Source organism: Scylla paramamosain, chromosome 18 (genome assembly GCF_035594125.1).
Source record: "Scylla paramamosain isolate STU-SP2022 chromosome 18, ASM3559412v1, whole genome shotgun sequence".
NCBI classification, from domain to species: Eukaryota; Metazoa; Arthropoda; class Malacostraca; order Decapoda; family Portunidae; genus Scylla; species Scylla paramamosain.
The window spans coordinates 3,889,036-3,914,929 of record NC_087168.1 but is presented as its reverse complement, the minus strand read 5'-3'; the positions used below and the strand labels follow the sequence as shown (position 1 = coordinate 3,914,929).

At 36.7% G+C, this 25,894-nt stretch overlaps 1 protein-coding gene across 8 annotated transcripts in view; it reads left to right on the top strand.

Annotated features, from left to right (window-relative positions):
• The window catches only part of LOC135109027 (protein PRRC1-like), a 41,705-nt gene extending 25,100 nt beyond the window's left edge, over nucleotides 1-16,605 (top strand). For 4 of the 8 annotated variants that reach the window (XM_064020008.1, XM_064020009.1, XM_064020010.1 and 1 more), the window contains 6 exons: nucleotides 826-1,031; nucleotides 2,250-2,352; nucleotides 2,574-2,741; nucleotides 8,173-8,242; nucleotides 13,053-13,172; nucleotides 14,842-16,605. In XM_064020008.1, the coding sequence (XP_063876078.1) occupies nucleotides 826-1,031; nucleotides 2,250-2,352; nucleotides 2,574-2,741; nucleotides 8,173-8,242; nucleotides 13,053-13,172; nucleotides 14,842-14,958 (784 nt within the window). In that variant the 3' untranslated portion in view covers nucleotides 14,959-16,605. Of the gene's footprint in view, nucleotides 1-825; nucleotides 1,032-2,249; nucleotides 2,353-2,573; nucleotides 2,742-7,360; nucleotides 7,433-8,172; nucleotides 8,243-13,052; nucleotides 13,173-14,841 lie in introns of those variants that run through there. The other 4 variants (XM_064020011.1, XM_064020012.1, XM_064020007.1 and 1 more) reach the window with 2 other exon arrangements.
• Nucleotides 16,606-25,894: the final 9,289 nt, after the last annotated feature.

Sequence of the window (25,894 nt, the reverse complement as noted above, 5' to 3'; positions counted from 1 at the left end):
ATCCAAAAAACAGAGAATACCATCAGATAATATTTCTTACTTCTTCATGCTTGCATTGTGTAGGAAGCTCTAATTAGTTTTTAGGAGCGGTGAGGATGAGGTTCAGTCATTGCTGTGTAATATACTCTTAGTCAGGCTGCACTCTACTCGTAGCCATCACTTCAGACAGTGACTTGTCTCGTCTCACTTTACAACCAATCTATTACTTTTTCTTTCTGAAAATTTTATTAGTAAGTCTGGTACTTTATCTTTGAAGAATAGCTAAATGTATCTCTAAAAAATCACTTTCTGTAGTAAAAGCACCTCTTTAAGGAAATGAAAGTAGTTATTGGACAATCAGAATCAGAGTTCAAAGGGTATTGGATTGCTTACACCCAAGTGCCAGTAAGGCTGAGGATGAAAAGATTTGGAAAAGTTGGTAACAAGTGATCATATATAAAAGCATGGTTGAAGGGGAAAGAAAATCTTCATCTTATAAAAAAATATCTCTGGTCTTATTTTTGTTAGTAATCAAAGATCAGTATACTCTCATGTAACCTGATAGTGTCATCTTCTTTCTTTTCTTTCCTTCAGGCAGAAAACACACTCTCGCCACCACAGTTACCCTCTGTATGTGCCCGGCAATCCCCTTCATTGCCCCCCTCCTCCCCCAACACCTCCCTGCTTGGTAGTGCAGCAGGAGCAAGCTAATATTTCTCTCAGCAAATCACATGGCCATATAGACACTTATTCAGTGATGCATCCTTCAGCTGAAGTTAGTTTCTATTGTAGTGATCCTTATGCTTCAGGTAGTAGCAATAGTTATGATTGTGCTTATTTCCCAAGCAGTGCTGGTAGTGCAGATGCCACTGCTTCTGTTGACCTTGGTTCACCTGGTGTGGTGGCATCTGCTAAGAAAGAGGAAGGTCGTGGCTGGTTTGGCTGGATTCGTGGCACCGTATCCAATGTGGGGCATCGTGTAGCAGAGCGAGCCAAGACTTCCATGGACTCAATGATTACTACCCTCGATCCCCAGATGAAGGAATTTTTACGTAATTATATAATTTAAATAATTTGTTGTGGAAACAATGTTCAAAGTATTATTAATGAACTATCTTGTATGTGAAAGACTCTCTCTCTCTCTCTCTCTCTCTCTCTCTCTCTCTCTCTCTCTCTCTCTCTCTCTCTCTCTCTCTCTCTCTCTCTCTCTCTCTCTCTCTCTCTTTCTCTCTCTCTCTCTCTCTCTCTCTCTCTCTCTCTCTCTCTCTCTCTCTCTCTCTCTCTCTCTCTCTCTCTCTCTCTCTCTCTCTCTCTCTCTCTCTCTCTCTCTCTCTCTCTCTCTCTCTCTCTCTCTCTCTCTCTCTCTCTCTCTCTCTCTCTCTCTCTCTCTCCCTTCTATGCCATGGAGGCTGGTCAAGAGTCTAGAATGCCACACCCAAAGAAACAGGAGGAGATGTGGAAGAGTCTGCCAGTTTAGTTTCTGATGTGTCTTGATGCTCCTCTTTTGAAATAGTTCAAGTCATATGCATGGGGGGGAAATACAAAAGCAGAAAAAGTTTCAGAGTTTACCAGTGAAAAAGGTGAAAGAGTGAGGGTTAACTTTTGCTATAGTGAGGGGAACAGAATAGGGATGAAAAGAAGTAGAAATTTCTGTGCGTTGAGGCCGCAGGAGGGGGAAAGAACATTAATGATGGAAATGATGATATAAGATATTAAAAGATGCAACTTTGTGGTGATGAGAAAATCAAGACAAAAATCTTTTGACTGTGCCTTGTTTAGGAAGAATGTATAAGTTGAACCTCCCCATATGTGGGTGCAGTACTCCATACATGGACAGATAAGGCCCCTGTATATAATTAGCAGCTGGGAAGAGGAAAGATACTGGTGGAGGTGACACAGAACACCTAACCCTATGGAAGTTGTTTTGGTGTGAGATTTGTAAAATTTCTAAATGAGATTTTTGTTGCAGGACAGCCTAAGTGTGTTCATTGTAGATGAGGAGAATTGTTTAGTCACTGAAGAAAAGGAGATAGTCATCTGAAAAGTGTGATGCAGTGAGTGGTGCAGACAAATGTGATGAAAATGGAGAAGAAAGAGAATATGTGATAGACAAATGTTCCCAACAGGTTTATATGAAATGCCTTTACTTGTATTAACCCCGGAGAATAGTTTTGCTGTATCTTCGTCTACTTAGAAGTTGACATTATTCAGTCTTATTATTTCAGTACATTTGCTTTCTCCTACAACAGTGGATTCTATTGTGTCCACAGATTCTGGTGGAGACATGGATATTATTGTTGCATCTGACAAAGAAGTCAAAGTTGGTGCAATCAGGGAAGCCTTCCAGATGAGTTTTGGAAAAGCCACAGTATGGTAAAGAATGTTACTGATTCTTGATTCTTATGTACTAAATTAAACTTTTTTATAAATAAATAAATTAATAGGTAAATAGTTAAATACATTTTTTATGTACTTGTGGCATTTTATTGGCTGTAGATTTATGGTCAGAAGTCAGAAACGTATCAATGACAGAAAAGCATACACTGACGAGCAACAGGTACAATGGTGAGCATACAGCGTGTTGAACGTTTCAGTGGCATGAAGGCCGAGGCACAAGGAATAGCAGCTCAGCCAGTTGGATTTGAAGCAGCACTCAGCTCTGCCGAGGGGAGGATCAATTACCTCAGATCCACAGGACAGATCCATCCTCAACATCCCATTGTTGCTGTGGAAAACTTCATTGTGGAATTGCACTCTGACTGGTATGTTTATAAAACTTTCCTCAGTGTTTCAGGTGTCAGTTATTCCTGTCACACAATAATCATTGCACATACTTGTTAATGTGTTGAAGTGGTGTGGTAAGCACAGAGGAGCAACACACTGCAGAGGTTTGGCACCTTGAACACTGTGAAGTTGCTGAGGTAAACTGGCAGGCTGGTTGGCTTTGGCCTCAAAGTCTTGAGATGATGATTGTCAAAATTAAAATAAGTATTTAGATTTTTCTCAAAATTGGTCAAATATTTGTATGTATATGTGTATGTTTATAAGTAATGAATCCATCAATGTTGAGGGCTGGCTGTACAGTAGATCAAATATTTGTATGCATATATGTGTGTTTAAGTTCAGTTATATTTGTGTATACATATATAAATGTGCATGTATATAGATACATATATATTATTACATATTTTATTATTATATTACTTCCATAATGATAATAGTAATAATAATAATAATAATAATAATAATAATAATAATAATAATAATAATAATAATAATAATAGTAATAATAATAATAATATTAAGTAGCTGCTATTATTGTTATCATTAGTAGTAGTAGTAGTAATACATTGTCAATGGATGAAATCACTTGAAGTCGCTGGTCAGCAGCTCTGAACTCGGTCCTCTGTAAAACCTACATGCTTCTGTCCAGCTCCTAATGATGAGTGCTGGCAAATCCTCAATAATGGTGTGATCACATGATGACAACAAAACCTCAGTGGCTCAAGGCCACACCAGACTGCACAGATAAACTTTTATCCCAATAATTGCCTGCCTGCAGGTTTTCCCTATTGTTTTTCACCAAAGGGACAAAAATGGTCTGAGCCACCACAAGCAAGGTGGAGAAGGCTCTGGGGCATGGAGGAGTCAAAATCAACAAGGTTGCTGCCCATGTTGGCTGCCATAGGAGAAAAATTTTGGTGCAACTTTGCAGGCAGGCTGCAACAGTTTGTGGTGAAGGCATTCATATTCTTACACATTATGCAGCAGTTTTGAGCGTTCCTTCTTGATTTTCCAGGATGTAATGAAATTATTTTTTTTTATCGAAGTATGCCTTGTGAAAACATAGTAAGTCTTTGTGGAAGTCTTTCCACTTGCCATGGAGAAATTAGGGGAAGGGAACTTCATTCTCATTCAGGTTTTACAGAGGATTGAGTTGACAGCTCTTTACTAGTGATTTGAAATGGTGAGTTGCAACTTCATCCACTGACACTGTAGTAGCTGTCTGCTGTTATCATTATTATTCAGTGGTAAAGAGAGGCAGCTTGGTCCTACACTCTGAGGCTGGGCTGGAAGATTACCACCACTATATTCCCTACTTGTTGTAAAAGGCAACTAAAGGGGCAGATGGAGGGAATTGGGAACCTCAGATTCTGTATTCTTATTTTCATATTGAGATAAATGTGTTGGCCACTCCTGTTTAAGGGATGACAATCTGATGCAAAGTGTTATATAATTACTGTTATTGTTGTTGTTGTTCTCCTCCTCCTCCTCCTCCTCCTCCTCCTCCTCCTCCTCCTCCTCCTCCTCCTCCTCCTCCTCCTCCTCATTATTATTATTATTATTACATACTTTTATTTAATATTATTTATTTAATTATTTATTTATTTATGTTATTTTTATTTAAGAGTGGTTTTGGCTTAGGGCAACAAAAAAACATTAAAAACAAAAGGGAGAATCCTCACTGAAGAATACAGTCCCAAAAGAACACAGACCAAAAGAATATTTAAAATGATGAGAAGTGTCTTGAAACACTACTCTTGAAGGCTTTCAAGTCATAGGCTGGAGAAAAATACAGCATCAGGCAGGAAATTTGAGAGTTTGCCATTAAAAAGGATAAAAAAAATAAGAATACTGGCAAACTCTTGCATTTGAGAGGTCTTATGCAACAAGGCTGTGGGAGGAGGGGTGACATGCACTTAGCAAGATCAGAAGAGCAGTTAGTGTGGAAATAGTGATGGAATAGTGAGGTTGAATACAATTGGAGGTGAGGACTTGATGAAACAAAATGCTTTTGGTTCCACTCTGCCTAAAAAAGCATTGTTAGTGGAACTCCTCATACATATAAAGTGTACTCCATACCTGGACAGGTAAGGCCCCTATACAGAGTTAGGGGGCAGGATGTGAGAAAAACCAGCAGTGATAATTCAGAAGCTATTTTTAGCTAGAGATGAAATGTAAGAGAGGTACTGGCCAAGAAAAAAAAAGCTGAGGTGTCAGTCTCCATAATTGAGTCAGAAACGATCATTGAATAATGAAGGATAAGTGTCTTGAAACCCCCCTCTTGATAGAGTTCAAGTCATAGTAAGGAGGAAATACAGAAGCAAACAGAGTTCTAGAGTTTACCAGAGAAAGGGATGAATGTTTGAAAATACTGGTGGACAGAATAGGGGTGAGAGAAAGAAGAAAGTCTTGTGCAGTGAGGCCATGGGTGGTCAATGAAAGGAGAGGAAAGCCAAAGTTGGTGATGAACATTGAAGTCTCCAAGAATGGACGAATAGGGAAGAGAGTCAGGATGTGCTCAACTTTGGAAGTTAAGTATTCAAGGAATATTTTATAATCAGGGGAGTTAGGTGAGAAGTATACAGCAAAGAAAAATTTAGTTTGAGAGTGACTCTGTAGTTGTAGGCAGATGGTTGAAAATTTGAAAGATTCAAGAGCATGGTCATGAGAGCAAGTTAGGCCATGGAGCACATAGATGCAACATCCAGCTTTTGGACTGAAAATGAGGATAGAGAAAGTAGGAGGGGACAGAGAACAGGATACTGTCAGTTGCCTCAGACACCTGTTTTTGAGGAGAAGATGAGGTTTAGTAGAGGAGAGGTGGTGTTCCACAGATTGAAAATTAGGTCTAAGACTGCGAATGTTGCAGAAATTAATGAAGAAAAAATTGAGGGGGGTGTCAAGAAACTTAGGGTTCATAACAGAAGAGCAGTCTGACCTGGGGACATTTGTGATCCTCTCCACAGATGGGGCCCTGAGGCTGGTGTAGTAGTCGCCATGTTTAATTTTGAATTTTGAGTGAAGGGTGTGTGTAATTAGGTACATGTAGTTTTGTGTGAAGGAAGAGAGTTGTCTTTAGAGGGCAGGCTGTGACTGCCCCCTTGTGTTGTGAGACGTAAAGAGAAATGTTCAGTGAAGTCACAGCTGGGTTTAATGATAAGTTCACAGCATCCCCTGATCCAGTGCTTTAGACCTCATTGGGAGTAATTTTTGTTTGGGCAAGTATTTCCTGCCTCTTCCTCGTGTGAAGTTTCCTATTTAGATTATTAGTAAAGGACAGACTGAGGATGTTCAGTGTAGAATAAGGGGATAGTTGAATGTCATTGAAGAAGAGGTGATAGTTACCTGGAAGGTTATGTTGAATTGATTAATGGAGGAATTGAATTTGTGAGGCATTAAATAATACTATTTGTTCTGCCCAAATCAGAAATTTTAAAGAGATCAGAAGTTGGACATTCTGTAATTTCCCTGCGTGAGCTGTTTATTTCCTGAAGGGTTGGATGTATATGAAAAGATATGGAAAAGTTCAGGGTGGTATTATTCATGTAGGAATAAATAGGACAAAAAGTTTGGTTTAGAAGATCATTGATGAATAATATGAAGAAAGTGGGTGACATGACAGAGCCCTGAGGTACACCACTGTTAATAGACTTAGGAGAAGAACAGTGACCATATACTACAGCAGCAATAGAATGGTCAAAAAAGAAATTTGAGATGAAGTTACAGAGAGAAGGATGGAAACTGTTGGAGGGCAGTTTGGAAATTAAAACTATGTGCCAGACTGTCCAGTGCTTTTGATATGTCTAAGGCAACAGTGAAAGTTTCACTAAAATTTCTAAAAGGGGATGACCAAGACTTAGCAAGGAAGGCCAGAAGATCATCAGTAGAACAGCCACTGTGGAACCCAATTATTGTTATTATTGCTATTTATTGTTCACATTTTTATTTTTTAAATTTTTATTTGATTTATGATTATTATTAGTATATATTTTTTTTGTCTTGCTTTAATTACCTCTCAGGGTGTGATGTAAACCATTTTTGGCTTCTTGGAGGAAGGTCACACACACACACACACACACACACACACACACACACACACACACACACACACACACACACACACACACACACACACACACACACACACACACACACACACACACACACATTGACAATGTACACAGGGTAGGGTCCCTAGCCTTCCACTCCTTTCACTCCTGTCAGAAAGGCAGTTACAACTCCTCACCTTACATCCCCCATGCATCACCTTTTAGGTAAACAAGTGCTTCAACTCAGGACCTCTCAGATGTGAGCTGAACATGTCACCCACTACACTACCAAACTGCTTGGAGAGAGAGAGAGAGAGAGAGAGAGAGAGAGAGAGAGAGAGAGAGAGAGAGAGAGAGAGAGAGAGAGAGAGAGAGAGAGATTACAAAATGCTGCAAAAGATGTAAATGTGCATGCATGGAAAGAATTTGTGTAGAAATGTTTTTTCCAAAGGAAGTTTAAAGTATTGTTATGCTTTGTGGTGGATATTTTGTAATGCCTCACACCCCTTTTGCATTGTCTAGGATTCTTGCATTTTGGACTTTCACAGATGGTGTCCTCCTTATTTGGGAGATGATGATGATGGTGATAATAATAATAACAACAACAACAACATCAATAACAACAACAACAACAACAACAACAACAACAACAACAACAACAATAATGATAGTAACGTATACAGTGTACAGTGGAGAATTGAAACTTATTTTAAATACCATTGGTGGCTTTGCAGTTTTAAAATACAGTAAAATCCCTCTCATCCGGCATTCAAGTATCCGGCAGCTTCAAGTATCCGGCACATTTTACCCAGAGCCTTAAAATCAATAAAAAATCAATGTGTACTCATAAAATCGATTAAAATTCCCGCAAGAGGCATACTTTGTCTCCTCGCCACCAGAGTGCAGTACTTTGCGCCACCCGCGGCCCACTGCACTGTGTTTACTCAGTGACTCAGTCCCGCGTGTGCACTGTTTATCGCCTGACGCCTTCATCATGCCTAAAGTTGTAGAAAAGAGGAAGCGTGTTGTGCTTACTCTTAAGCAGCTGATCAGATCAGCTGCTGATTAAGATCAGCTGATCTCTGTTATGGTAAGATGCGTGAGTGTAGGGTGGTGATTGTGGACATAATTTCACTTCTATTCAAGTATCCAGCAATATTCAAGTATCCGGCATGTCGGTGGTCCCGTTGATGCCAGATAAGAGGGATTTTACTGTATGATCAATTTCCATGTGATGCCCTTTGATGAGTTGTGAGACAGGAAGTTATCTTGGGAGGATATGATGGAGGGACAGTTTAATAAGAATACAGACTCAAGATTAATGAAACAATATTGATCCTTTGTTCTCTTAAACTTACAGTTGGTTTGACCTTGGCTTGCTGCTTCTGGATGATCCCGGAGAAGATGTCCTTCTGCAGACTTACACACAAGTAATGGCCTTATGTTTTTTTAATTAATTCATTCATTTGTCTATTTATTTATTTTTTCCATTTTGTGTATTTATCTAGTTGTATTTACCTAGTTGTGAAATACAGGACAAGAGCCACACTAGGCTCATGCTGTCCTGTCTCCATATTGACTTTTATCTAGATTTTCTTTAAATTTATGAATGGTCTTTGCACACACAGTCTCATCCTTAAGTTCATTCCACACTGTTATACTTCTGTGTGGGAAGCTATGTTTCTTGATGTCTGTTCTGCAAACACTCCTTTTCAATCTCCCTCCATGTCCTCTTGTGTCTTTCATATCTGGTGTCAAGAGGTCTTCTCTGTCCAACTTTTCCATCCCTTCCAATTTTCTATATATTGCTATCAAATCACCTCTTTCCCTCCTTTTTTTTCTAGTGTAGTCAGGCCCAATCTCTTCAACCTTTCCTCATAACTATACTCTCTTAAGCTTGCAGGGATTTTAGTTGCAGCTGTCTGGATTCTTTCTAACCTTCTTGTATCCTTTTTCAAACTTGGCGACCACACTAATGCTGCATACTCCAATCTCGGATGTATCATCGTTGTTATAATTTTTTTTTATCATATTTTCATCAGTATAGGAGAATGCTATCTTGATGTTTCTCAGCAGATTATATGTTTCTCCTATAATTTTGTTTATGTGCTTCCCAAATGATGAATTATCAGTAATAATTACTCCTAGGTCTTTTTCTTCTGATATTATAGAGATTTTGTCATTCCCTAAGTAATAGTTACCAACTGGTCTTTTCACACTTTTTCCAAACCTCATCACACTACATTTTTTTAGCATTAAACTCCATGTTCCACCTCAATGACCATTCATTAATCTTAATTAAGTCCTGATTTAAAGCATTGCAATCCTCTTCGTTTGTTACTTTCCTCATAATCTTAGCGTCATCAGCAAAAAGCTTTATGTAACTTTCTACACCTTCTGTCATATCATTTGCATAAACTGTGAACATAATAGGTGCAAGTACCAAACCTTGTGGTTCTCCACTTATTACTGTTCTCCAGTTTGATCTGCTGCCTTTAATTACTGTCCTTATTTCTCTGTTTGTCAAAAAGTCATCCACTCTAACAGTGATCCACCGAGTCCTCCAGTTTTTTTTCCAGTTTCCATATTAGTCTTCTGTGTGGAACTTTATTGAATGCTTTTCTCAGATCTAAGTATATGCAGTCGGCCCATCCATCTCTCTCTTGCACTTTATTACTCTTGAGTAGAAACTTATCAAATTCGTAACACAAGATCTTCCTTTTTTTGAAGCCACAGTGTTTCTCAGTTATCACCTTGTTGTCTTCTAAGTATTTCACCCATCTGTTCTTGATAACCTTTTCACAAATCTTCGCCACCACACCTGTGAGCGATACAGGTCTATAATTTAATGGATCTTCTTTACTTCCGGTCTTGTGAATTGGGGTAATATCCGCCCATTTCCAATCTATGGGTACTCTACTTTTTACCTGGGTGGTGCTAATTATATTGTGCAGTGCTGAGACTAATTGTGAGCTACACTCTTTTAAAATCTAACTCAATACACCATCAGGACCCATTGCTTTCCTTACATCCAGGCCTTCCAACATATTCTTTACTTCTTCTACTGATGTTTTAATCTCCTTTAGGTCGGTCCCTTTTTCTAATGCTGTCCTCTCACCTCTGAAATCATTTTCCTTAGTAAACATAGAGTGGAAGTATCTGTTAAACACTTGAGCTACCTCTTCTGGGTCATCCACTGTCTCTTCTCCAGCTTTTACCGTGCTTATTTCATCTTTACTCTTTAATTTTCCATTAATGAATTTATAATATAATTTTGGTTGGTCTTTACATTTCTCCACAACATTCCTTTCAAAATTTTTCTGCTCATCTCTTTGAGTTTTGACATATTTGTTCCTCTTCCTTATAGAACTGTTCCACAGGTCCAGTCTCTTGTTCTTCTTCCACTTGTTCCATGCTTTTTCTCTCTCCAATCTAGCTGTTGCACATCTGCTGTACCAATCCTTTTTGAAAAAGGTTCTGTATTGGTCTTTTGGGTACCATTTCTCTACTCCCTTATTATAAATGTCCAGGAAAGCTGTCCACTTTTCCTCTTTTGAATAACTGTGTTTCAATTCACTTCACTGAAATACTTCCTAAGTTGTCCAAAGTTAATCTTGCTGTAGTTTAACCATTCTCTTCTGTGGTCCTCTTTCCTTATATTGAGGTTATTATCCATAACTGTGAACTGAATCAGCACATGATCACTTTTTCTTATTGAGTTTATATATTTAAGGTCTTCTACTATTTCTTGTTCTTTGGTGAAAATTAGATTGAGCCTTGAAGGTGCTTCATTTCCCCTAAATCTTGTGTCATCCGTAACCCATTGTGTCAGGAAATTTTCAATAGCCAGGTCTAGTCGCTTGTTCCCCCATGATGACTCACTGCCTTCTGTGGTCCAATTCTCCCCCCATCAGGAGTATATCATCATTTTCCTCAAGCAGCTCTGCCAAACATGTCCTTGCGTCCTCAAGCATTTTCTTATATTCATCCTCTTTCCAAGAGTTGGAATAGGTGGGAACATAAGTCACCACCACATTATGGTATCTTCCAATATTCTGTCTTAAGTTTATTTTCAATACTTCTGCCTCCTCCACCCCATATGTGACAGATCCCAGTAATAAATCCTTCCTAACTAGAAGCATCACACCTCCTCCCCATTTATTCTTTCTATTTCTCATCCAGAGGTTGTATTTTCCTTCATCGATATTTAATATATCCCCTTCAGTTGCCAATTTAGTTTCAACGATTCCCATGATGTCCGGTTTCTCCTATTTTAAATAGTCCTCTAGTTCCAACACTGCCGACATTAGTCCATTTATGTTCGTGTATGCTACTTTTAGTCTTCCCTTCTGCATTTACTTCCCTCCTGTACCACTTTCTCAACCTCATGTCCATGGCCCTCCAAAAGAAGTTTTTTTCTCCACCTCTGATAGTTTTGTTTTTTTCATTTGCTTCTTTTCTTAGTTCATTTATAGTATCTCTCTCTTCTCTGGTTCTATCCTTTTTTATCCACACTTATTTGTATTCTTCCACCTTGGCCAGTTTCCAGGATTTACTCAGTGTTTCTTCAGCTGCCACTTGTGACCTAAACCTTATTTTCATAGGACGCTGTCTACCCTCAACATATCTTCTCAATCTTTTAATTTCTTCGATCTCTCCAGTCAGCTCTTTTTCTTTTTGTAATGTCCCCACTAATTTTTCCACACATATCTTTTCCTTCTTTTCTCTTTCAGTCCACTGAGGTGTACACTCTTCCTTCAGGCCAAATACCACAACAGTTTTTTTTTCTTATCCACAGTGTCTCTCACCAAGTTTTCTTTCTGTTTTATAACTTGAACAACTTTTTCTGTTAGCTTTGTGTCGTTTGCCCTTGTTTGTTCCTCCACAGTTTTCCTAAAATCGATCTTTTCTTCCTCTTGTTCTTTCTTCTAATTTTCCTGATTCACGTTTAACTCATCCACTTTGCCTTCACATTCCATTGCTTTCTTTTCATATAATGTAAGTTTTTTATGTAGATTGTCACATGCACCTTTCCACACCCCTTTCTCAGTGATCAAGTTTCAACCATCTTCTCCATCCTGTCAAATCTATCCTTCATTTCCTTCATTTCAGTTTCCAGTGTGATAATTCTCCTTCTCATTATTGCTTCCCCAACCCTTCGGTCCTCTTCCCCAAATCCTGAGAAGTCTCTCTGTCTCTCCTTCGGGACGGTCCCTGTTGGTGTAAACAACATAGTGGGGACTGAAGTAGCCCCCTCTTCACCGCTCATTATAACAATTTAACTGCTTTCTACAAAACACTTTTGGAGATGGGACAGCAACGAGTAAAACCAGTGTGAACTTTCACCTCTGTATTTCCACTAGGGCAGCCCTCATCGACATAGATGGCTGGATTTTTAGGAGTGCATGTTTGTGTTAACTTCTCTGTCCGCCATGACAGGTGTGTGTGTGTGTGTGTGTGTGTGTGTGTGTGTGTGTGTTCTGCTGTTCTTATCACAATATTGAGAATGAGAGTGATATACTATATTTTTTTAATGAGAGTGATATACTATATTTTTTATGGGCATTTTTTTCTGTTCGTTTGTCTTCACTCAAAAGACCTAAAGATTGGCATTGCTGTCTTGTGTATTTTTTGCTGGAGACATATTTTGTGGTGATATTCCAGTATTGGTGGAGTCTAATATAGGAACATTAAAGAAGAAGAAACAGCAACAGACCAGGAGTATGATATGGTGTTTTGTTACACACAAACTTTGGGTTACTTGTGTCTAAAGAGACTGAACAATATTTGTTAGGTTATTGTGCTTAGTGGACATAATTTTTGGGATTATTTGAGTAAATGTTGTTTATGCATTACTTGTTATGTTATGGGCTGCTGTGCATGGTGTGCATAAGAAATCACATAATTATGTTTTCTTTTAATCATTATAATGGGTCTATATTTAGGATTATATAGCATAAAAATAAGTGTTTAAATGGCATTGGAAGCTTTGTGTATGTTTGTGAGTACAGCTATAGATCTGACAGGAGAGGCTTTTAATGGAAGAAGTTGACCTACATTTACCTTGCTGTTATGTGTAGAGTTTGAGCAGACTTGCCTTCACCTTTTTCCATCCATCTCTTTTTAATCCTCTGCATATTCTTATTCTTTACTGCTTCTGATTCCAGATATTTTCAGGTATTGATGCTTCTTTTTGGGAAACTCATTAAAGATGCCTTTTTCTTTATCACCAATGAGCAGGTCACCCCAGTGCCACCAGACTTTGTGAACCAGGCCCGCATTGCCACTCCAGAGGATTATCCTCTCAAGGAGTCAGGGTTTGCGGTCACTATTGGTCAGATTGCCAGTCAGAACCTTCAGGTAATGAATTGTCTTTTGTACTTGTGTTGTTTACTGAATATACTGCTCAACAGTTTTAACTTTCATACATTATATGATGATTCCTTGATATTTGCAAGGGCTGTATTGTGGAAGTGACTTGGCTGTGTAGTGGTCAGTGTGCTTGGCTCACAACTGAGAGGTCCTGAGCATGAATCCCTGGCCAGTTGGAGACATTTGGGGTTGTTTCCTTTCACACTGTAGCCTTTGTTTGTTTGCATAGCAGAGAATAGGTATGAGATGTAGTCCAAAGACTTGTTTCTCTGCAGTCCTTCAACCTCCTAGGATGAGCAGCTCCTCTCCAGTCATTGGAGGAGACCTTTGTCCTGCAATGGACTCAGTAGACTGATGATGATTTTCCAGAATACTTCTCAGAGGACAAGATTCCAGAACAGTACATATCATGTGGGGTTGGGGATGCACAGTACTAACTGTAAAGGATCAGATAGTACAATGTTTGTAGCATAAGTAAAATGTGGTTTTCATTGAGATTTTGTAGGGTCACCCACAATTAATTAAATTAATTGTCACAATTGGATGATATGAAAGCATGCTATTATATGATAATATTCACATGAATCAGACATTACACATAACATTACTGTATTATGAACAAAATGTCTTGACAGATGTGTGGAAGGTGACACTAGATGCTTGTTACTCAGACAAGTGACAGCATTATGCCACCACCGGGAATTTTTGAGTAATGATGTTTCTTTTAATGTTTGTTCACAAAAGCACTTTTTATAATGTTCTGGGAATAATATTGATAATATAAAGTACTTTAACCTTCAAAAATATTGAATCAAATTTGGTCATGAATTTGTGTAGTGTTTGACATCAATGTTTATCTTCTATTAGTTCATGAACAGAATCAAATCAGTGTGAGCCAGTCACATTTCAAAAGAAACAAACAAAACAAACAAAACAAATCATGAATAATATATATTGAAGCCCATATATTGTTTTGACTCTTTTAACAAGGAACACCAATAATGAAGCTGCACAGAATTGACATTAAGGAATCTTCAAGGCCATGACTGTGAGCAACATCATTGTTCACTGCCATACTAATGAGTATGTTCACACTCTTGGAATAAAGTTTTCATCTGAATGTTATTGGAGCTGGCATTTAGACAATTTTTTTTATGTTTCCCATATGCATATTTTTTGTCCTAAATGTAACAAATATACTAAAATGTGCTTCAGAAACATGCCAAGAGTTTTAGAACACCTGGTTATTTTTAGAGTTGCAAAAATAGTAGCATTGGTGGTATGTCACATTGCACTTGTTTAGAAGCTCCACCTTCTCTTCTCTTCCTCTGGGTGTTGAAGAGCCTGTCAGAAAATGTTTGTGAGCCTTGCAAGCAAAGGCTGCCTTCCCATGGCTACACATATTACTAGATGTGATTTGGTCCTGATATTCATGTATTTTCTTTTTACAGTATAGTAGGAGTAATTGAAGATAAACAGTAAAATTGTGAATGCCATGGAAATTTGTGTTCCTATCTGTATTCTGAGTCAAACTTTTCCATGTACTTCATATTTCAGGAGCTTGTGTTTTGTTTTCCACTTATTTTAGGAAATTAGATTATTTTTTGCTTTGTTTTAAATGAGAGTTTTAATTTGTATCTAACATTTTTAATTGCAGGTGCATCACAGCATGTGGCAGGAAGCTCTCACTGGAGTGTCAAGAAGGGAGGCATTGGTGCTTGCTGGACGCACCTTGGCAGGTCTTTACAGGTCTCGTTTGCCTACTTACCACTAGCATGCAGAAGCTGAAGCTGTAGAAAGGAGAATGATTCAGAGAGATAAGAAAGGAAAGGAAACTTCTCACTTATGACTGTATTTGAGATAGGCTTTATGCCAAGATACTTAATCCACTATGACATGGATTAGAATGTGGAATGTTTTTTATAGTTTGTATTACTTTTATAGCTATAAGAAAAATTTAAGATATTTATAAATATATATAAAACATTTTTTAGATAAGGTAGCTAATACTGGGATGTATATTGAAAAAGTCTGGTTCTGGTAAAGAAAAGAGTAAAATAAGCATGTAGAATGGGAGCTTACAGTCAGTGACATACGTGATTAGAACTCATAAAGGAAACTTACTTTAGTGGCTGTTCATTGCACGAACTGGCAATTTGCTCCTTGTTCTGAAAAAATCTGCTGGGTGAAAATAACTGGATGGCAACTTATGTTAGCCACTCGTGTTTTTGAAAGCATAGCATAACAGATTTGGTGTTTGATGTTATTTGACAACACCTTACATGCTAGTAAAAGACAGTTAAGGGTATATTTGCATCTTACAGCAAAATAACTGAAAAAAAAAAAACATTTTGGGTTGGCCCACCACCATATGGCAAGGCACATCCTTGTGTTTCTCATCATTCCATTTCTTCACCAATGCACTCACAGTCTTTTCAGTGCAGTAGTTATGCGGCTTATTTTTTCTATTCGTTTCACCATTCTAGTGAAACTCTGACACTCATAATGTGTAACTGGCCTGTATATTTTCCAGGCCTCACACATCACCTCAGTAAAACACTGTTTAAAACAAACACAGTCATTCTGTTAGCTGAGGCAAAGAACAGCCACTAAAGATAAGTTTCCTTTATGTCAATATGTCAAACACTGAATTTTATATTCAATGCTTTCAAAAACATATGAGGGGCTGACTTAATTTGCCATGTAGTTATTTTCTCCTGACAGATTTTTTCAAACCATGGAGGAGCGAGTTGGCAGTTTGTGCAATGTGATGCTCACGTCAGTGGGAGTTCTAATCACGTATGTTGCTGACTGTAGATAACAATTTAATGATTATTTTATGTATCAAAACTTTATGCAGGTTTCTGGACTAAATGATAATTTTGGAAACTGATTGTAATACACCATAAAATAATGTAAGAAGAAATCTGCAAGCAAAGTGTGCCTGTGTCATTGTGCTGAGTTGCAAACTTTTAGACAACACCTGTGTTAAAGGTGGCTATGAAGTATCCCATCCTTGCCTCATCCAAGACTAATATTGTTATGTAAGTGTACACATAAAAGAATGAAATCAAGACTTGTTGAAACTACCTGAATGGATGCTCTTATGTTGCAAGGCATATCACATGGAAAAGTCAGTGTTGTGCTACATAGTTATATTAACACTGCATAGTTTTATTAATATAATATATATATAAATATGATATATATTTTGAAAATGCCCACATATCTTTATAAAAATGCTGTGGTGATGTAAATGTTTTGGATTCTCAATGGAGAAGATTGTATGCAGTGTAGTGGTGCAGATAAAGTCTCCTTGCTTATAGAAAGTGCACACACACACACACACACACACACACACACACACACACACACACACACACACACACACACACACACACACACACACACACACATGAAAGCAAGATAAGTAACCAGGTTTCGTAGGAAGACAAACAAATGCTGATGGAAGGATTGCTTATCCCTTTCCTGCTGAAGTGAGATCACAACCTACTGACTGAGGCAGGTGAACAAAATGACACAAGATTGGTCCAGAATGTCCTTACATGACCCAAGAATTTTTACCCTAAATCTTTTAGTTAACAGACAAGCAAACTTGTTACTATACCAACTGGCTATAATGTTATGGATACACATTTCACTGTTACATATCAGGTCTGTATGGCTTTCTGGGATACAACTCGGTGCTCTGTATAATGGAAATATTTTAATACAGTATTGTATTATTTAAGGAACTAGTAATGTTGGAGCAGAAATATTCATAGATTGCTAAAGATTAATTTTGAAAATTCATTACATTATCCCGTCTAGAAGAGCAAGAAGAAAACGACAGTTCAAACATCAGACTGTAGTGTGGCTGTTATTGCTGTACTGATGCACCTGGGTTGACATGGCTCTTAGCCACAGCCACCCTTGTGGTGTGGCGCAAGCCATTCATGGTATTTCATGTCAGTGTTCACACTGACAAATGCAACAGTTATGCACACACACACAAACACACACATTCTTAGTAAAGAATGATCGAGGAATGGAGACTGTCTCTGTTGTATGTGTCACCCTTCCATGTTAAAGCAGGTTTTTTAACCAAGACCTGAGAAGAAAATGTCAGTGTAAAGAGAGAGATGAGTTCATATTACTGTTGTTCATACCCTTGAACTGATATAATGGGTGAACCATTGTATGCATTCCTTCAGCCTGTGTGGGAGACACCTTGAGGAAAGAAAATGTCAATAGAGAAGAAAAAGAAAACTTGTATAAAATTTTTATTTAACCATAAGTATATGTGTAAGAAAGCTATGAAAGTAGATGATGATGAAAATATAGATGTTAACTGCAGTACATGGTATTGGTACATTTAGAACATTTAACATTTGAGAGGTGCATTTATGGCAGGTATATTAAATATATGTTTATTCTAAATGATACAGATACTAGAGCATCAAGTTTGAAGTTTGTGATGGTTGGCTGTGCTCTTCATACAATTAGGGGAGCAGAAAATTACAAAGCATAGTCTAGATTTAATTGATGAAGCACATCCTCCCCTCCTCTTATCTTATCTTAGCCTATTGTTGCTGCAGACATTGCTCATTATGATGAGTGTTATTCTTTGTAGGTACAGTGGTACCTCAGGTTATGTCCTTAATCTGTTCCATAACCCAGGCTGCAACCCAATTTGGGTGCAAATTGAATCTTCATTTCCTATCGAAATCAAATTAATTAATCTGTTCCAGTGCAAAAACTAAAAATTTTTTTTCTCTTAATATCACTTACATAACAACCAAATGGATATAGAATGGTAGTAATATGATGTATCTAAAACATAAAGATCATAAAGTAATGTCATAGTTATGATGCATACACTTTCTCTCTCTCTCTCTGACTATGACTTTAGTGACTCCTGGCTCAGGAGTAATCCCAAGCCACCTGTAGCATCAGGATCAAGACCTCTCATATTTTGCAATGATTTTTTTTTTTTTTTTTTTTTTTTAAGGTTATCATACTTCTTCCCACCACTTGCACTAACACTTTTTGCTTGCTTAGGGAGCATTTTCACAAAATTAACTAGTAGGGCTAAAATAAGTAAGGCACAACACAAGGTACATCCAGCTGTGGTGCCACTGGTAGTGCCGGCGCAAGTTGGGTTTGCAGGCACATGTCAATGCAAAATTTGGGTGTCAAGAAAGGGCATAATTTGCTTTGGACATATACCAGGGTGGGCATAACCTGAGGTGCTACTGTACTTGATCTGATAACTAAATCACTATGAAACAGTTTTTAAAATCTATGAAAAAAAAATAAAATAAAAAATAAATAAGTAGGGATTGTTTGTGGAAATGATGACTGTTTACATTGTGCTTGTGAGGATAATAAATGTGACACTAAGTGGTGGTGACAGGCATGAGTCACCAAGTGGCAGTGACAGCCATGAGTCACTGAGTGGTGGTGACAACATGCCTCAGCAAATGTTGTCAGGTTTGTTAGTGAAGTAGACCACATTCAGTGTAGCAGTTTGTGTGCCTTAGAGGGTTCCAGCTCTCATGTTGCTGCACAATAGTATCTTTAACACTAAAGACCCCATGCTTTATATCTGCATTATGTGTTACTCACTGGGTCACCTGATGCAACACATATCTCATGGAACCAATTTTTATCTTTGACACAAAAATTTTTGTGGAAGTAAGATGTTAATGAGATCTGAGACTATATATATATATATATATATATATATATATATATATATATATATATATATATATATATATATATATATATATATATATATATATATATACACACACAGTGGAACCTCAGTTTTCAAACTAATTTCATTCATGAATGTCTTTCAAAATCCGAAACATTTGAAAACCGAAACCATTTTCCCCACAGGAATCAATGTAAAACAGATTACTCCATTCTCAGACACCTGTCCACCATGTCTTAGTGGGTAATGACTGACGCTCCCACTACTAAAATGGCCGCTCTACAGCATCTACATAGAAATTTTTTTTATCCAGAAAGGATATATTAAATGAACTTAGTGACACAGAACTCATCAGAAGATATTCTTTAGACAATGCAGGCTTTCTCTTTGTCACTGATCAAGAGAGGGAAGCCTTACAGAGTGACACAGAGGAGCAACTCACTCACTGTCAAAATGAAGGTGATCATAACACTTAGACATCTTGCTGCTGGGAAAAGCTACTGGGAAAATGCAGTTGTGCAGTAGTGATGGTGTTGTGGGTCATAGAAGGAAGCTCGGGATTACTCGAGCACTGAACCTTGTTTGTTTACATCGAGGTTCTTCAATGGAATCACATTTAACTTATTTCAAAGACTGAATTATTGTCTTAACCTGTGTCTCTTGCAAATATGTAAAAATGAAGGAAATCTCTATAGAAATTTGTAGAAATTAGTAGTAAATGGCAGCTTTTCCTACATCTTGTAGTATCTGAAATAAAGAAACTTCGTTTAAAAAACTAAATCATGGTATGGCAACTGAAGCAATTATGAGTTAAAATTTTTGTTTGAAAACTGAGTTGTTTAGAAAGGAAGACGTTCAGTAAGCAAGGTTCCACTGTGTATATATATATATATATATATATATATATATATATATATATATATATATATATATATATATATATATATATATATATATATATATATATATATATATATATATATATATATTTCAGAGAATCTATGTAAAAGGGGATTTCACAAAATCCCTAGTGATTTTGTAAAAAAATATACATATTTGTGATTATTTCTTTTCACTAGTAAAAGTTAGGTTAGGTTTAATCTGCTTAAGTTACTGTAGATTCATCATATCCAATCAACCATGTATCCTTGAAAACAGATAATATGTATATTTACAAGTGAGCTTTCAAATTTTAATAGTCTACAAGTTTTATGCAGTAAAATTTGTTTACAAATTTATCTAGCATAGTTGACTGGTTAAACTGAATCTACAGTAACCTATCCAAACTTTTTCAGTAAGAGAAATGATTTTGGAAATGTGACTATTAAAACATTTTCCATGAAATCACTAGGAATTTTGCAGAATCCCTTATTACAAAGATTCTCTGTAGCACTATATATATATATATAGTACTACAGAGAATCTTTGTAATATATATATATATAATGCAAGTGTTACTTTTCAACATTTTTGTAGTTTAGAGGAACATTTTCTTTGTAATTTTTAGTGCATCCAGCTTGCTTTCTTAAAAATGTTGTGGGATTTAGAGTTATGTTGTGAAGTGCAATAATGTACCCATAGCTTAGTGTCTGAGACACAGTAGTAAAGTAAAGTAAAGTATTTATGTTGAGAACATCTGTTTTAATAGAAGTGCTGCTTGGTGCATCAATATGTCATTTTAAATGTTGTGTGTGCTTGTCTTGGGCCACTAATTAGTGGACATGATAATGAGTAAGATATATCCTATTTAAACTTGAAGACAATAAAACATCATAAATTCATCAAATGTTTTTAGGTTTTAAAATATTATTTTATGTATATATTAGTATGCATTTATTTAAATTCATTAATCATTATGATAAGTGTCAAGTGCATGAAAGGGGAAGGGTGCGGGCATACTTTGCAGCGCCCATTGGCATATGGATGCGTAGGAAATACCCTGTATCTACTATGGTTTCAGGATTGAAGTAGGTGCAAGGTAGGGAAGTCATTATGAAGGGGGAAGGGTAATCTAATGCATGCCATTGGGCCTTGTGATGAATGTGTATGGCCAGCTGTGCTGTGTCTGTATTCCTGGGGTATAGTTTGGTGGGGCAAGAGACTGTCCTTTTCCACTGAAGGCTGACAGGGCTAAGAGTGTGAATTGCACATGGATGTATGTGTGAGTGCATGATGCTTTGTCTTGGCCATCCCATGTGGAATTGTTTTCTTGTCATATAAATAATAGATTATTATTATTTTTTTTTTATCATATATATATATATATATATATATATATATATATATATATATATATATATATATATATATATATATATATATATATATATATAAAACAACAAACTGGAGTGTTCCTAGGGAATCTCAATTGTAGGAGGAACAAGACAAAAAGGGAGGTCATGAACATCTTTTAATGGTACCAAACATTTTGACTTTCTTAAGTCATCTTCAGTGGTTCTAAAACAAGACACAAAAACAATAATAATTAGTCATAATATAAAACCAAAGTAAAAGTATAGGAATTAAAAAAAAAAACAGATAGGAAAAAAATATATATATATATATATATATATATATATATATATATATATATATATATATATATATATATATATATATATATATATATATATATATATATATATATATATATGTAAATATGTATATCATGTAAATCAAGACCCCGTCAGCGACTATCACTGTATTGTCTGCTGCCTCTTGATAAATAAACCTGATATTATTATTATTATATATATATATATATATATATATATATATATATATATATATATATATATATATATATATATATATATATATATATAATGTAAAATACATGAGAACTTAGATGAAAGTTATAAAATGTTCAGTGGGATGGCAGATTACATGATATTTAGCATTTTTTTTCTTTTTTAATATGTATGGATTCTTATGTTCATAAATCTATGTTATTAAAGGAATTTACCTTAAAATGTTCTGCACTAAGTTCAACCTTACAAGAAATACTGTGGTCCCTTTCGGATGAGTGAGGAGGGGTGGCAAGTGAGCGACCAGTCTGACTGGAGCAGCCCAAATGCTTGGCAATACATGTATGGAAAGGACGAAAGGTGCTTACCACGTACCCAGCATGGCAGTGCAGGCAGGTATAACAATATATGATCGATGAGCATAGGGGTGTTGGAACTTGATCTTTGAATCTGAAAAAAAAAAATAATAATTTTGAATGAGTATGCTTGAATTATATTAAAGTTGATTTGAGGATAGAATTTTTAGAGTAGTTTAAGTGACTCTTCCTGAGGATTATGTGAAACTTGTCTGAGATATGGTAATGAGAGAAACACCTTTTTAACAGTGGGAACATTAGCTGGTGGTTTGTGTTTATTACACAAAAATTTGTCAACTAGTTGATCATATAAATGAGTGTGATAACTGTTGAAGGCAAAATAATTTCTTAAAAATGTAATCTCATCATGAAACGATTTATTTCTTGACAAAAGGGAATATGCTCTGGAGTAAGGCACATACTGCATTGAGTTTAACTTTATCATGACAGAAACTGTAAAAACGTGCCTAAAGCAGTTTTTTTGCAATATATGGAAAAAAGGTTGACACTGTCTCTAAATCAATAAATTCAAAAAAGGTAATTTGTCGTTACATTCTTTATCCATATTGCTATGCTGATCATGTAAGTACTCAAAAAAGAGTTGAGCATATTCCTCTTTTTTAATTACAAAAGTGTCATCTACATATTTATGATACATAATAGGTTTGAACTCTAGAGGACATCTTTCAACGATAATTTTTCATAGTAGCAAAGGAACAGGTTTGCAAAAAATGGGTCCTAAGGGGGAACCCATTGCTACCCGATCTGTCTGTTTATATAGCTCGTTATTAAAAATTAAAGGTATGTCTTTGACACAGACTTCTAATAAGTGTTGAAAAATATATCTTCATATCAAAAAATAAATCTGTCCGCTGAAAGGCTAGATCAGCACAGATCTTGATGGTCTCAATGTGAGGAGTATTGGTGAACAAAGACTGAATGTTGCATCCCCTACTGTATATATATGTATGTATTTTTTTCTTCTAGCTTTTAGTTTTTAATTCTTATATTTTTACTTTGATTTTATATTATGACTAATTATTATTGTTTTTGTGTTTTGTTTTAGAACCACAGAAGATAACTTAAGAAAAGTCAAAATGTTTGGTACCATTAAAAGATGTTTGTGACCTCTCTTGTTGTGTTGTCCCTCATATATATATATATATATATATATATATATATATATATATATATATATATATATATATATATATATATATATATATATATATATATATATATATATATATATATATATATATATATATATATATATATATATATATATTACTATTGTAAGTTATTGGTTTGTGAACAGGTACTATGAGTGAAACACACAGTAAGATGAAAGTATCTAAGACAACCTTTGTAGCAAACATTTTCATTGGCAAGCTATAATATATCTGTAGCCTCATCATGGAACAAAAGTTAAGGGTGTAGATCACAGAGTTTTGCTGCTGCTCCTGCTGGTCTGCCATTGGGATTGCTCCATGGGCAGTTGTGAGTGGTGGTCAGCATAATGAGACACAGTTGATATATTTGATGAAAACCTGAAAACATGCCATACTTCTTAGCTTGTTAGAACAAATAATGTGATACTCATACCTCTCAGGAAAGAGTGAGGGATGGAAGAGGCCCTTCTCTTGACTCCCACACATTTACTGTCCCAAAGCAATGAACACCAGAATAATAGTGACATAGGGATGATAATCACTTCACTAACAACAACTTACATGTTATGAGTGTGAAAGTCCTGGAGAATCAGCTCAGGAGAGAGTATCTGTAATACATCCTTACAGTGGGGCTGCATGTTGTGGTGGGGTCACCTGCAGACCCTGTTGGCTTGTGCTGGCTGAAAAGTGTGTGAACACTGCTCTCTCTCTCTCTCTCTCTCTCTCTCTCTCTCTCCTCCTCATCCTCTGCATTTGACAATAATGTTTGCTATATTGAGTGCTATAAATACATAACATCCTAAAACATTCAGACTTGGCTAACTCATGTATCTATTAATAAGCATTTATTTTTCCTTGAATAAATATATTTTATACCAAAATTCCCTCTCTTGTCCCAAATGTGGTCATGATTGGCCAACAGTTGTTGGTGTCACTCACTGAGAGTAGTTTTGTGCACACAGCAGCATGTGTGGCCTGGATGATGGTGCGAGTGGGGTGTCATGGGGATAGAGACAGATGAACAAACTGATGTCCTCTGTAGACTATTCTTATTGTGGCTAAAATCTTAACTGCAGCTTAAGATGTAATAGTGAATATTGTATTATTTTAATTAATTTCTTTGTTATGACATAGGAACACAGAGGAAAGAGAAAGAGTTATATGTAATGTTCATAGACATAAAGAAAGCATGTTGATAGGGTAGATAGAGAAGCCCTCTGAAATGTTTTTAGGGCTATTGTAGGAAAGAATGAAGACTTTCACAGGGATGCAAGTGCATATGTATGGGTGGAGGGAAAGCTTTAGAGAGCTTTGCTACAGCAACAGGAGTGTGTGATGTTTCCATGATTGCTTTATATGAATGGCTGAATGAGGGAGATGAATGCTAAAGTAGGAAATGTTGGCACAAGGCTGAAAAAGAGGGCAGTGGGATGGGTTGTAGAAGCATGTTTGTTTGCCAGTGACTTTGCCTTACTAGCAGAGAGTGAAAGGAAACTTCAGAATGTAGTGAATTGTTCCCATAGGGTGTGTTTGAGATGGAAACTGAAAATGAATACTGGGAAAAGACAATAGTATTTGAGGGGAGAGAAGTGGATGTGTGTGAATTTAGGATATCTTACAGGGTGAGTGTGCCAGCTGTGGGAAGGTGCTAGGTGGTTAAGGGAGGAGAGAGAGTGGAGGAGGTGAATGAGTTTAAGTATCTGGAAACAGTGATAGGGAAACATGCTGATGTGGATAAAAGAAAAAGAAAAAAAGTTAAAGGTGGGCATGTCAAAAACTCAATTCCTCCATCTATCAACTTGACACAACCTTCCAGACAACTATCCCTTCTTCTTCAATGGCACTCAACTGTTCCCCTCTTCTACACTGAACATCCTCGGTCTGTCCTTTACTTATAATCTGAACTGGAAACTTCACATCTCATCTCTAGCAAAAGCAGCTTCTATGAAGTTAGGCGTTCTGAGATGTCTCCGCCAGTTTTTCTCACCCCCCAGCTGCTAACTCTGTACAAGGGCCTTATCTGTCCATGTATGGAGTATGCTTCACATGTCTGAGGGGTTCCACTCATACTGCTCTTCTAGACAGGGTGGAATCAAAAGCTTTTCGTCTCATCAACTCCTCTCCTCTAACTGACTGTCTTCAGCCTCTCTCTCACCGCCGCAATGTTGCATCTCTAGCTGTCTTCTACTGTGTTTACTCAGTGACTCAGTCCCGTGTGTGCACTGTTTATCGCCTGACGCCTTCATCATGCCTAAAGTTGTAGAAAAGAGGAAGCGTGTTGTGCTTACACTTAAGCAGCTGATCAGATCAGCTGCTGATTAAGATCAGCTGATCTTTGTTATGGTAAGATGCGTGAATGTAGGGTGGTGATTGTGGACATAATTTCACTTCTATTCAAGTATCCGGCAATATTCAAGTATCCGGCATGTCGGCAGTCCTGTTGATGCCAGATAAGAGGGATTTTACTGTATTGACATTAATTTCAATGGAAAAAAAAAAATTTGTTCACAACTTGGCTTGTGAACCAAAGACCAGAATGGATTACGTTTGTGAACCAAGGTTCTACTGTACATGCATACTATGACAATATTTCTGGTGCATCATAGTCTTGTTTGCAATGTGGAGAGGCTAAAGAAACCATTTTCATGGCACATGTGTTTGTCTGCTCTCCAGCATCATTTTGTATTGCACCAATAACAAATGGACATTTATA